General features: G+C 52.6%; 1 protein-coding gene across 2 annotated transcripts in view; it reads left to right on the top strand.

Annotated features, from left to right (window-relative positions):
• The window catches only part of LOC110356209 (uncharacterized), a 70,716-nt gene that overhangs the window by 16,744 nt on the left and 39,789 nt on the right, over positions 1-14,183 (top strand). For both annotated transcript variants that reach the window (XM_065039087.1, XM_021282765.2), the window contains exon 3: positions 7,373-7,493. In XM_065039087.1, the coding sequence (XP_064895159.1) occupies positions 7,373-7,493 (121 nt within the window). The remainder of the gene's footprint in view (positions 1-7,372; positions 7,494-14,183) is intronic.

Below are 14,183 nucleotides of genomic sequence, written 5' to 3'. Positions count from 1 at the left end.
CGTTGGTTATAGCACAGGATAAAGGACCTCAGGCTGGGCTTTCCTGCCTTCTGTTTTGGCTGCCACCGTTTGGCTCCTTTCATTTGCCCGTGTTTTCTGCTTCACCCGCATGTGGCATTCTATGTCTCATTAGCCCTTCCTCTGCTCCCTGGCCACCCCCCACTGGTGAGATCCCTCGAGGATTCAGAGGCTTCCACTCCGCTTTCCTCCCTGATTTATGCTGTTGAACTGAATGACCTTCCTTGACCTCATTTTCATGACAGTGTGAGCACAAACATCGGCACTCAGCAAATGGCAAAGATAGGCCCTCCCTCGCAGTCCTGCTCTCCGAGCTGCGAGGACGCTAAACCTGCTGTTTGCACATTGGGTGGGTTTGGTGTGGGCCCCATTGCCTGGATCTGCAGCACACCCTTGCTCACTAGAGTCCAGAAACGTGGAAGGTTCTGGTTGAAAAATGCTGTTCTGAGCATCTTTGCACACATGGGCAGCGTTCAGCTGAGCTGGCGTGCGTGCACAAGCAGTGCGCAGGAAAACACTTCTGTGTTTTCCACTCTCTGTACAGACGTGCAGAACTTTGCCCTTTTCCACCACCTGTGCCTCAAGGGAGCCCACAGGTATATCTGGTCTGTCCCTGTGAGAAATGCACACCAGTGCTGTCTCTCCTTTCTGTTTAGGCTGCTGTGTTTGTGGTCATCGCTGTGGTAGCTGAAAACTTGCTAGATGGGCCAGACAAGCCAAAATCCAGAGCTGGGAGATGGGCGCTGACTCCCTGGTGTGCACACACTTGCGAGGTGAGGGGATTTCTACTGCCACAGATATCCTGGTGCCATCTGACTCCTGATGGAATAAGTGGATTTTAAGGGGAGAGAGATTGCTTCTCCCTCCGCCCTAGAAGACACGTAGACACGTCTCTGCTCCTGGTTCTGAGGAATTTCAGACAAAAGTCTGAAGTTCTTAAGTGTGAGCGGAGCTGCCAACCCGAAGGTGCCGCTGGGTTTTGGAACAGCAGGCCAGCTGTGATCCTGTGTGCCATACTGCAGCTGCACCCACCCTGGCTCCACGCCAGCATTCCAAAGCTGAGTGTCTTCCACCTTCTTTCTAAATAATTGGCAAAGCTGCTTTGCCCCCTTCCCTAGCCCAGCAGTACATAAATCCCTTTGTGCCCTAGTCTGGAAATCTGCCTTCCTGTCCCTCCCTTCCCTGCCTTCCTGGGAAATCAGGGTGGATATGGTGCTGCCGGCTTGCCTGTCTGAGCTGCTTAGTTAAGAATAATAAACAAACTCCTAAATGGAAGGATATTCTTTAAACCTGCCTTGTGCTGCCTGCCCGGGAATGCAGGCAGCAGAGCCCACCTCCTGTCCCCTGCAGCCCCAGCTCCGGGCTCTCCTGAAACCTGATCTGCCTTGCTGTGGAGCTGCACCATGGCCTCTGTGTGCACCTTCCCCCCTGACCCTGTCTGGATTCCCCTGTCCTTTTCCTGACACGCACCCAACAAGCTCTCGCTCCCGAGACACACGCACCCCGCGGAGGGACACGCGGTGGCACAGCCACGTGGCCGCTCCCGGGAGCAGAGGTGCGCTGTGCCCACTGCACGCATGGGCACGTACCCGATTTGCACACACGTCCCTGACCAGCCCTTCACACGGGTGGACACAAGCACGCTGTGAAAAGCGATGCAAACCCCCACTATACCAACAACTAGAGGCTGCTGGCCATTTTGGGGAACCCACCCAGGCAGCTGCATGCAGACCAGAGGCAGAGGCACTCCAGAAAATGCCCAGACACATGAAAGCGGTGCCCACGCGGCCCCAGATATGAACAGCAGTGTGGCAGCAGGTCTGCAAAGATGTGACATGACACGCGTGACAGCAGAGCACACCCAACAGCTCTCTGATACCAGCCAGCACGAACCCCAGTTGTGCAGAGGTGACCGGCCGTCTCTTTCACTGCTTTGCTCGCTTTCCTTTCGTATCCGTGCTCTCTCCCTTCGCTCTCACACATCCCAGGTTTCCTGTGTGTTCCTGCCAGCCCATTCTGCCGTTCATGAGGTTTACCTCTCACACAAGGGTACGCTATGCACTCCTCACCCCTCGTGTGTTTGTGATGCAGACTTTCCTGCACGCGTCTGCTTTGCTTCCACACGCTCCCTGTTTGCAGCAGCTCTGACACAGGTCTCTCTTTCCCTCTCTCTCCGTGTTGCTCATGCACCTTTTATTTAGGCACACGGGCCTCTTCTCCCACCTTCTCCTGCCTGTTCTCCCCTCGCCGCTCTCTCAGCCTCCCAGCTCCCCGTCTCCATGGCCCGTTTTCCTCATGCCAGCGTTGACAGCCAGCGGGAAGAGGGTGTTGGTTAGAGGCTAAGCAGTCCCCGGGACCCGCTGGCCCTGCCGCACTTTTCAACCCACTTCTCATTTTTCTTCTCTTTTTGTAATTTATTGTTTTCGGCTCTCCTCCTCCTCCTCAGTGCCTGCTAAAGGGACCTCAGCTCCTCGCCTCTTTTTCTCTGTGTTTTCATCTTAAGAGAAAGGGAAAAACCCATTTTGCTCTTTCCCCTGCTCCAATTCCCCTTCCACCCCCCTTCCCAGCCCCCAAACCTTTTCCTGATAGTGTTGCTGTAACTGTTCAATTAAACGAGCAATTACAAAATCAATCAAACCGAAACGTGTGCCAGGCGCTGAGGGGGACGACTGCAGAGCGGGGACGTCGCCTGAGCCTGTCCCAGCCTGGAGGCAGCTCAGCTCACGGCTCAGCTGAAATTGTCTGGTTTGCTGGTGAGACATTGCTCTGGGGACAGTACTCTGCTTCGGCACGGTCGCACACCAGCACCTCCAGCTTCGCACCAGCCACAGGTTTCCCCTGTCTGAGAAGATCCCGGCGAAGCTGTTGGTATTAACCATGGCCTTTGGTTTGAATTGGCCAGGAAGAGGCTGCCAACTGGAGCAGGTCACGGGGGCGTTGGGGTGAGGGTGTTTTCTGCAGTAATAGGAAGGAAGGAGGGAAAGTGATGAGGTGCAAATGGTAAACCCAAGCAAGGCTCTTGTGTGATTTCGTGAGGTTACACCTGCTGACTTCCTCCATCCTTTTGTGTGTACGCTCCTGCTCCGCGCTCAGCGCAGGCTGAGTCAGTGTGTGCCACGGCTCTTTGCCACGCTCAACTGTTTGCTCTCCAGGAACACTCACACTGTCTCACTCCCCACTGTCCGTGTCTCCTCAGAACTACATCCATGATTTCCACTGCAGGAATTCCCTTTGACCTCCTGGGGCTGTCATAAGCAAGCAGCAAGGCTGTCCCTGACTCGAAGGCACAGATCCTTCCAACGGATCACAAACGAGAGAAGATGAGCCGGAGAACAGGTTGGGTTAGGGAGGAAGCGTGGAAAGCGGATGAGTTCTTGTTTGTCCGTGGGCAGAATCATGGCAGCTCTCCAGTGGCACGAGGAAGCCAGCTTTAGCGTGTGCTGTTTTCCAAAGACACCGAGGTCCTGCTCGTGGTTGCACAGGGGAAACCCCATCACCATCTCATCCTTTGAAAAACTGAGGCAAACTGACCAGAGATCTCAATGGAAAGAATGGAGAAGGCTTTATTGTCTCCTTATTAGCAACAGACATGAAAGAAACACCTTCTAAAAGTGTAATCCATGCGGGCTGTCAGGAGCACACCTTCATCTTGGAGGTGGGTTCTGGTCCTGCTCTCAGAGGAAACCTTCCCTCCAGATTTAAGGAAAGCAGGATTTGAGCCATTTAATGAGGAGCTCTTATCCCAGACTTGACCCTGATTTTGCACAGTCAGAAGAGAAGCATCCTGAAGGCTTATCATTCCTTTAAGAGCAGAAATCTGGCGAGTTTCCTAGGGCAGGAGGCCAGTTTGGCTTTGATTTTGAGTGAGTAATACTTAAAGCCTGGTCACCCCGCAGGTCCTATGGAAGCACAGGGCTGTGCTGACACACTTCCTGATGCAGAGGGGGGTCGCAAATCAGGCTGCAAGGATGCTTTAATGAGGTTCCCCGTCCCCTTTTTTTTACTTGGGTCACATTCATGCAAACACGTGGAGCTGCTTGGCCTGTGCCCCCCCAGACACGCGTGGGGCGGAGCGGGTTACGATTTGCTGATGGGGAGGGAGGAAAACGCAGCTGGATGAGGCTCTGCTGGGTCCTGGTGCTGTGGGTCGCACAGCGGGACCTGCTGTGGGGCTGTGTGTGGGACAGCAGGGACCTGCTGTGGGGCTGTGTGTGGGACCACGTGGGGCTGCTGTGGGGCTGTGTGCGGGACCGCGTGGGGCTGCTGTGGGGCTGTGTGTGGGACAGCAGGGACCTGCTGTGGGGCTGTGTGCGGGACAGCAGGGACCTGCTGTGGGGCTGTGTGCGGGACAGCAGGGACCTGCTGTGGGGCTGTGTGTGGGACAGCAGGGAGCTGCTGTGGGGCTGTGTGCGGGACAGCAGGGACCTGCTGTGGGGCTGTGTGTGGGACAGCAGGGACCTGCTGTGGGGCTGTGTGTGGGACAGCAGGGAGCTGCTGTGGGGTTGTGTGCGGGACCGCCTGGGGCTGTGTGCGGGACCACGGGGACCTGCTGTGGGGCTGTGTGTGGGACTGCGTGGGGCTGCTGTGGGGCTGTGTGTGGGACCGCGTGGGGCTGCTGTGGGGCTGTGTGTGGGACAGCAGGGACCTGCTGTGGGGCTGTGTGTGGGACCACGTGGGGCTGCTGTGGGGCTGTGTGTGGGACCACGTGGGGCTGCTGTGGGGCTGTGTGTGGGACCGCGTGGGGCTGCTGTGGGGCTGTGTGTGGGACCGCGTGGGGCTGCTGTGGGGCTGTGTGTGGGACCGCGTGGGGCTGCTGTGGGGCTGTGTGTGGGACCACGTGGGGCTGCTGTGGGGCTGTGTGTGGGACCACGTGGGGCTGCTGTGGGGCTGTGTGTGGGACCACGTGGGGCTGCTGTGGGGCTGTGTGTGGGACCGCGTGGGGCTGTGTGCGGGACCACGGGGACCTGCTGCGGGCCCTGGTGCTGGCAGTGGCAGGCGGTGCTGGCACGGGCAGGCGGGTGGCAGCGGGTGGAAGGCTCTGGTCACTTCCAGCTGTCTGTTTGCCATCTATATTTGGTAAAAAAATGATTTGGGATTGTTTGTTTGTGGCTCCTTGGAAACCCCCTGAAGAAATGGCTCCTTTTGTTTGCTTACTTGGGAAAAATATTTTTCCCTCCTTCTTTCACTATTTTGAAGCATTAAGGAAAGCAAAGCTTTAAAGAGCCCAGTGACAGCCCGGACCGACTGTCACCGGCAGGCTCTGGTCCTTCCTGCGGCTCTGGTCTGCAGACACTGCTCCACCTTCGTGTCAGTTCTGACAATGAAAACACCAGTGACATGCGCTCCAAGTTTCTCTTTCCATTGAAAAAGGGGATTTATTCTCCTTTTTAAAATCAGAATTAATGTGATTCTAATGTGTTCCTTTTGATCTTCAGGGGATTTTTTACACTGATGATCCCTAATTTTGAAATGATTTCTTTTCTTGTTTTAATTGTTCTAAAAAGCCTTCGTGAAGGAGGAGAAAAAACCCCATCCTGCTGCTTTGGCACATCTTTAACCTTTAAGTGTCTCCGGAAAAAAATATTGAAACTGTAGAATCCATTTTTAAAGAGGGCGCTTGTGCCGGGCCAGTCTCAGGCCTCCCGCTCTCCTCCTGCGCTGTGCTGGAGCAAGACCATCCTGCAGCTCGGATTTTTCTGACAGTTAAATTGCAGTGTAGGCAGGGGCGGGAATAGGGATCCTGTCTCTTTAACTCTCTAACTAGACAAAGACTTTTCCCCTCTGAGAGCTGAGCGGGATCAGAACTGTCAGATGATCTCGGAGCACTTGGGAGAGTTTGCAAAGTCATAATTATATCTTTTAACCTGTCTTGCTCTTTGCAAAAGAAAGGTCCTATTATATTGAAATGAGATTATTAGCCATCAAATACTTTCTTTCTTGGGATTCTTCTTCTTTAAAAAAAATTCAAATACCTTAACTACTTTGCAATTGAATTTTTATAAGATTTACTTTTCACTAAATAAATGTTCTGTAGCAGCTGTTTTTTAAGTATTTTTTAAAGGCTGTTTTCAATATGCAGATGCAAAAACATTCAGACTAAATGTCTGAAATGTCACCTGTGTGGTTAAAGGCAGGTGAGGTTTCGGAGCTCCGGGCAGGTTTTCCGCCTGGCTCGGCTGCTGTTCGTGTCCCTGCTTCTTTTCCCAATTTCATTGCCAAAAAGGTTTTTTTTTTCCCTGAAAATCATTTTCAACCTTCCATTTTGTGTCTTTTTGCGTGTCCCTTCCTTCTTCCTTCCCAAACACGAAGAAACAAAAAATGCCCATGATGGAAATGACTGCAGGGCAGTGTCAGCGTGTGCCGGAACATGGGCGGTGAGTGGGGCGGCGCGGTCAGGGGAACGCCAAAGACCTTAGCAAAATACGGTATCAGATTCAGGCAAGAGGCTCTTTAAACCAGCTCATCCGAGTGCTGCTTGGCAAAGCAGTTACGCTCAGTCCTGATTTGAAACTGGAGATTAGTTCCAGGTTCCACAAACAATAAATGCTTAGCCGGCGTTTAAGTGTCCGGCTGCAGAAGGGTGGAAGTGACTGTGAAGCCGCTGAGGTCCCGAGCGGCCGGGGCCGCGTGCCCAGCGGAGGATCCTCCACCTGCGGCCCTTGGGTGGACTGGCCGCTCGCTTCAATCGCGTGATTAAAGTGCTGTCGTTTATAGCGCTATAATTCAGCCCGTGTCAGCCCTGCCATTATAAACTCTCTTTCTTTTCAAGGGTGGGTTATGTCTTGGCCATAAAAATTCATTCTGAGATTAAATTCAGCATGTTCCGATCTGACAAAGGAATTGTTCCTTGTGCAGACAACACTCCCCGTTAAACTCACAGGCTGCCCGGGGGTCACAACTGGTTTACGTTTTTTTAAGATATTAGATACATTTACATTTTAAAATCTTCTGTTGACTGTATACCTCTTTTTGAATTCCAAAGACCAAGAATAAAGGCTATTATGTAATACACATTTCCTTATCCTTCCTCAAAGATGTCTCAGTCACAATGAAAACCAGGAGACTGAGAGATCAAAAGAACCTCCCTGATGTTAAATAAGGCCCCAGTTATGAATGAGGCTCACCTGGGGAAAACGTTCATGAAGAACCTCGGGACAGGAAAGCGAGGAAATCCACTGAGCTGCACTTTCCATAAACCAAAGCACCTGCTGGATGTTACAGACCACGTGTTGTCTGTATCTCGAGAACTGCCCCATGCTCCTGTTGCTCTGGTGTTGAAACACCTCCCTGTCTTACCTGGTTTTAATACTCGTGACCATATTACAAACTAAAGATTTTTTCCCCTGGTTTACAGGACAGAGCCGGTGCCCTCAGGAAAACAGCCCGGCACGGTGTCAGCGGCGTTGTCTGTCCGTCCAGCCTTCGGTTCCCGTTCTCACGCTACAGCTGCAACACCAGCTACCTCTGAGCTCAAGGTAGGAGCAGATGTCTGCTTTTACTTCTGCATTTGTGCCCTTCTGTTTCTTTTCCAACTGGATGACTCGAGGAGAGAGTGGCAGGTATCCACAGATAGCTCAAGGAGCCACCTCTAATTGTGTGTGCTGGAGAAGCAGGCAGGTAAGGCTAGAGAGCCAGTTCAACCTGTGGAAACTGGCAGTGTCCTCAGCCCACTGGAGCAGCTCCAGTTCATACCACTGAGGATCCGACTTGGGATTTCAGGGCTTTTCAGTCACCATCATAAATATCTCTTCTTTTTCTTGGCAATGAAAGAATCTATAGGGTAGTTCCAAAAAATGAAAAGAAGTTGTTGGCAGATGTGTCTATTAGTTTGAGCTGGGGATTTTGCCTTTTTGCGATTAGAGCTCAGTCGCGGGGCCGCGCGGAGGTTTCCTGACGTCCGCAGTAGCTTTGCTTTGGCTGCGCACTCCGCTGGGCTGTCCCCGGAGGAGCGTTCTTTGTTTCCCTGGGCTGATTGTGCAGAAGCACAGGAGAGGTCTGAATGAGAGACCCTAGAAATACAGAGCGAGAGGAATCCAAAAACTGCCCCTTGTCTCACTGACGAGCGACCCTGATGCGTCCGGATCTCCGCTGGAGTCAGGAGCTTTGTTCCAGCTCTTGACAGAGATGGTGTGTGGCTAATGGAACATAAGCAGTAGATGATGTCTCACTTTGCGTATTTGCAACATGAAAAATAGCACCTTTCTAAGCTGTAGATTCCTACGGAAAACGTTCTCAGCCTTCCGGGAGTAGCATTCCTTGGCGGGGCAGGAGGTGCTGTGCCTTGGGAGGCCCTGCAGAGCCAGGCCTGTCACTGCGATGGCAGGAGATTGGGGCTGGCGCCTCCGTGGGTGTGAGTGTAAACACGGCGCTGGCTGTGCCAGCAGAACGTGCCCGGCGCTGTTAGCGCGGAGCCTCCACTCCAGCTTGCTCCCGAGCCGTTAGCGGCGTGCTTGCAGTTCCGGGGGACGTGGAAATTGCCTTGTTTGCTCTCATTTGGCAATAGGGAGCTGTCAGCCCTTTGAGGCACTGGAGTACTTCCCTGAAGTGGAGAGTTGCTGTTCAGCAACTATGCAGAACAGATCTGAGAAGAAACCGAGCCCGTGTTTGGACAGAGAAGCAAGGCCTCGGTTGGCACGGCCCACCTCACCCTGCCCGAGCGCTTCTTCCTGCTGATCTTCCCACTGCTGTCGCCGGCCCGTGCTCTCCAGTGCCAGCACAGATCAAGGCGAAAGGTTGTATAAATTCCCCTGTGGAACTTAGATTGCCTAGATTTTTGAGTTTGGTCCTGGGGCGCGTTCAGGAAAAACGTCAAAGCCTTCTGCTCCGTTATTTGTGCCGACCTAAAAATAACTTTGGGGGCCACACCTTAACTGAACATACAGTATACAAATTCCCTTGAATTTGCCAGAAACCAAAATCATCAGAAGCTCAAAACCGATTGCTCTTCGTGGTGTCACCCGTCCTGATGGAAATCAGTGGGTGTGCTGGAACACAGCGAGCGGCAGCTCCAACACGTGGAGGAAGGACTTGCTTCATCTCCAGCTGGACATCACCACGTCTTCAGTCAGAGCCACCAATGCAGTGGCTGCTAACCTTTCACAAGCCCCAGAGACCTGAGCAAAAATAGAAAGAATAAGAAAACAAGCTCTATCATAACTTTTGTCAAGGCAAGAGAAATAATTTCCCAGCCCTCTCTGCTCCTCCACAGCCCCAGCAGGTTTTCCGAGCTGAAGCAGTCAGTCTCCCAGGAGGTGCGGGAGAGGAAAAGGGAGACGGGAAAGCAGGGCCGTGTTTCCATGTGCTGTGAAGCAGCAGTTTCAGGCGGTGGAAGCCGAGAGCTTTCCCAGCCCGGGAGCGGCTGGGCCCGGGCTGTGCAAACCTCTCGGATCCACGGCAGGGAGGTGACTCCGGCTCCTCTGGTGACCATCCCTGGGGACTGAATACACCTTGACTCCATCTTTTCATTTTACAGGCCCTGCACAATAATCAACTCTTAATTCACCCTCCCACCTCTCTCCTCTCACTGCTGAGGAACAGCAGATGGGAGATTTCATGTACCATAAATATTTAGATTGTGCCTGTGTGTTTATAACACTTGCCGAGAGTGTAACTGGAGCAGCTCGCACTCAGCAGCAGCACCTGATCTAGAGAGTTTTCCATCACCTCATAGGGACCCGGCAGCCGTGTGCGGCACGCCAGCCATGCACCGGGACCGGTAGCCGTGTTGTCCCTGCCCCTCTCTGCCCGCCCCGCCGGTGAACAGGAACAGCAGTAACAACACAGACGTGCTTTCGTGTCCCTTGGGAGCTGCTGCTCCTAAAAAAAAAGCTGTAGTTGGGATTGAGTGGAAAGTTTTTGCAGCGTTACCATGGGAAGGTGGCGCGGGACGGCGCGTCCCTGGGTGAGCCGTAGGTTCTAGGTCACCCGAGCTCAGAGATCCATCGGGCGTGTGTGTGAGAGCCTGGGTGGCTCAACTGCGCGGTGCCGTTGCCTTTAAGAAGGTGAAATATCTAATGCAGGAACTTTTAAAGAGCAGGTTAGACCTCAGGAAGGACAGCCAAGCTGGTCTGTACTTTGGGAGCACAAGAGTACCCAGCGGAGGCTGCAGGCCTGGATCAGGCCAAGCTGGGCTGTGCTGGTCGCAGGGGTTTAGGTGGGGTGGGCGGACCGGGCCCTGCAGCTCCTGGCCGGTCGCTGCGTGGCCGGTCGCTGCGCTCAGCCCTGCGCTTCCCGGGGCATCAGGGCTCCTCAGTGTATGGAATCTTCTGTGCTTTAATAAATGTTTCTGTGCTTTACTCATGTTTCTTTAGGGGAAAATATTTTTCTTTCTCTGCGTAGCCTCTTCAGGACTTTCTGTGGAAGTGAAGCCAATAGTACTAGCTCGGGCTCTTTTTTCCCCTGTCCTATGCTTTTTTCCTCTCTTTTTTTTTGAGAGGAAATAAATCTCTGTTTTCCGTCCCTTCTCTTGCTCCTATTCCACTTACCTGATGGGTTCTCTGTCCCGTGGCTTTAGGACCAGGAGTAATGACTCACTCGCAAGCTTAGGAAGGGTTTTCCTCTCTGGGCGAGTGATTTGACCCTTGTCTGCTATGGGATTGTTCAGACCTTTTTCCTGGAGCCTTTAATGCTTGTCCTGGCAGAGGTAAGACGTGGCAAGAGGTGGATTCGAAGTGGTGCCCAGTTTGGTGACTGTTGGGTTCTTTAAAGACTGGTCTTTACCACCAATGGCAAATGTTTAATTTGGTGCAGTAAGGACTGGAACTAAGAAGGAAAAAAGAGAAACAGTGAGAGAGAGAGAACCCTTCCTCATCTTGTTTTAGAATCAAGGGATGGAGAGGAAACATAAACTCAATTTTATGTGGATTATAAGGCACCTATAAAGAGAGTCATATGAACTGAGACACTTGGCTCTGTTACCCTAATGATACCTATGGAACAATATGTGAAACCTATTACACTATTCTGGATAGATGTGTGTATATATATATTTATATATATGTACAGAGAATGAGAGAGAGGGAGACGAAATATGGGGCCTTTATTTTTATTGGCTTCTGCAAAGAATAAATTACACAGTGAGGGCAAGGTTAAATTATTGTAAATGTCTGTATGAAAGGCATCACTTAATTATTAACAGTCCGCTACAAATAAAAGGTACATATGCTAAAATGGCCTCACCCGCTGGATTGTGGGCTTTGTGTAAAATGGTTGCTGAGGCCCACAGCTGACTTGTTCTGTGTCAGACAGGCTGGAAAAAGAGGCAGGGTAAGGTTTCATTGAGAGTGGCTCGTATCCACCTGTTCTCTGTGCCAGATGTGCCGTGAATGCCGGGCAAGGGGGTGAGGGCAGGGGGCTGTGAGCGGGGCAGCGCTGTGGGGAGCAGGGGCCCGGAGAACCACCTGGGTGCACGGGGCAGGAGGGAGCTCCGGGCAGCGCCTGCTGCTGCTCACGGTTAGGCGTGGCTTACAGTCCTTCCCTCGTGTTCCACAAAGGTTTTTAGTTCAACAAGATCTCTGTGAACAAGCAGCGCCATAGGGCAGAGCCATCTTCCCTGAGAGACCTTCTCTCTCATCCGCAGCCAAGGCTGACTCCTGGCCAAGAGGCTCTTGTCAAAGGAGCTCCAGTGTATGAACAGGGCATCTTCCTATTTGCATCCACTTACATTTGCAGAGCTCTTCAGTCCTGGCCCCTGGAGGCCTTTGGGTTGCACCTGAGGAATCTGCAGACGGTAACTCGAAAGAGAAAACCGTCCCAGGATGGAATTTCCAGAGGGAAACTTGGAGGCTTCAACATGTTGAGGAAAAGAAAAAAGGGTAAAAATTCTCCAGTCTATATGAATGAAAGAACTCAGTGGGAAGCTCTCCCTGTTACTCCCTTACAAAATGAAAAGCACTTCGTGCGGGCAGGAGGGGGGCGTGTGGTTCCCGTTCCGCTGGCGGCCGCGTGGGCCCGGGGGCTCTCAGACGCTGGGGCCGGGCCGCTGGCTGTGCGGGACACACGCCGCGGGCCCCCAACCGCCCCGAGTCTGCTGCCTCTCCTCCCCCCTAGTGAGCTCTCCAAAGGGCAGGTGTGCCAACACCATTTGCTCTTATGGAAAAACAGGATGACTAAGAAAATACTCAATGCGAGCTTGATCCCGATGGATTTTAATGCAGTTTGGCATTTGGAGAAGGGGTGGAGAGGGGGAGCCCAAATCATCATTATCCAGTGGTCCCTACAACCGTTTGTAAGTGCACTGCAAAGCATCCATACCCTTGTGTTTGACACTTAGATTTAGTAAAGCCACGTCATATGATTGTACTGTGCTTTTACAGTGGCCTTTTCATGTGCTGTCGTCTGTGTCAGTGAGACGTGTTCGCAAAGGTCCGTCTCTTCTTCCACATCCCTAAAATTCCCACCAGTGGCTGCCCGTCTGCTTTCTGCAGTCTGTCCATCCGTGTACCTTTGGCTGCTCTGTGCGGGGACGCACGTGGGGGCCGCTCCGCCTGGGCTGGTGCCCGTTCCAGGGCTCGGGTCTGCGTAGAAGACGTTGAAGAAATTGCTCCAGAAAAGATGAATTTTGTTGCACTTTCTCATCTCATCAGGCTCCTCTTCTGCGTGAAGGTTTGCAAACGCAAGCCTCGAGCGGCTGGGGAAATTTCAAGTCTAGGTGAAGACAGGTTGGATGGGATGAGCGACAGGTAGATTCTCTGTTCTGCACAATTCATTAGGTCCCGGCTCTGTATTTTACCTTTCTCAGAGTCTGATCTTTTCCCATAAGGCCATTGATGACCGTGGGAGCAAGAGAACACTTAACCCACGGCTTCTCTTTGCTTGGGCCGCACATGAAGGAAGAGCAGAGCACTTGCGCTCTGCCTGCAGACAGGAGCGGAGTTCTCCCTGCGAAGTCCCAGCTCCATGGGAGGTACGTCTCGGAACAAGGGAAAGCGTGTCGTGACCGTGCAAGCCAGCGGTAGCACAGCCTGCTACAGACCCCATGGGCTGCGAGGATCTCTATCATTCACATCTTAGGAGCTGGTTTGGCGCGTCTCCAGAGGACGTTGGCAGCTGTTCAAGGCCTTGCAAGGTGCTGAACACGCTCGAGTTCCTTTTGTCTCCATCGCGTGCACGTGTGCAGGGAGGGGTTACCCGAGCTCGCCCGCGTGCGTGGGGCTGGGACGGGGGTGGCCGGTGCGTGTGGCTGGTGCAGCTGCAGGTGAGGGTCTGTCGGGTGGCTTTTCACCTGGTGCGTGAGCCGCAGCCCTGTCCCAGCTGCCACGGCTTCTCGGTGCTGATGGCGATTACCACTTGGAGCCGCAGGGCTGGATGGCTGCGGATGAGACTGCGGCACGAGCGTCAGGGCCGGTGATGAGATGGATTTATGAGGACGAATGTTGCGTAGCAGCCAGTGGCTGTGGGATCCGGCGTCTAACCGAAGGGGAAAAGTGACAAGGGGAGAAGGGAGGTCGGCCCCACCTTGCCGGCTCTGTGCTGGAATGTGTTTGCGCTGGGTGTGCGGTGCCCGAGAGCGCGTTCGCAGCGGTGTTGGGTTAGTAACATAAACCCTACACAAATACCTCTGGGGCAGACAGGTCCATTTCGGGCTCTGTTTATTTAATAAAGAGCCAGTGAAGTAACTGCAATTTCATTGTCAATTTACTAATGCGTTACAGTTATGTTTCTTAACCTCATTGTTCAGGCTCAGGAGCTTGCAGTGCCTGGCCAAAATGTTCCTTTTTTTCTCCTCTTATTCCCCCCCTCAAGTGTAAAACACGTTTTATTATGACTAGAATGTCTTCTATTTATCAAAAACTGGGATTAAAACCCTCAACTCCCTCCTTCCACATACACGTCCAACTTGGCAACAGGTTGCTTTATTAACCTCCTGAAAGCCTCACTCACTCGCTTGCTTTTTCCTATTCTTTCTTTTTTTAAGAGAAGAAAAATCTTGCCCCGTTCCTGCACCCGCTGACACCTCCACACACACACACGTGCGTTTTAAAAGTCCATCTGGGAAGGACTCAGTGGAAACTCTGGCTGGAAGGAGACCGAGCTGTGTCTGTGGGCTGGGGAGTCTGACTACGGCCTCCTGCTTTTTTGGATGGAAATCTGGGTTTGAAACTCACGCGATCTTAAAAACCAAAACAAAACAACAAAAATACAAACCAAACAAACAAACCAAAACC

This window comes from Columba livia, chromosome 22, assembly GCF_036013475.1.
Source record: "Columba livia isolate bColLiv1 breed racing homer chromosome 22, bColLiv1.pat.W.v2, whole genome shotgun sequence".
NCBI lineage: Eukaryota > Metazoa > Chordata > Aves > Columbiformes > Columbidae > Columba > Columba livia.
The sequence above is the reverse complement of the archived record's forward strand: the minus strand, read 5'-3'. Positions and strand labels throughout refer to the sequence as shown.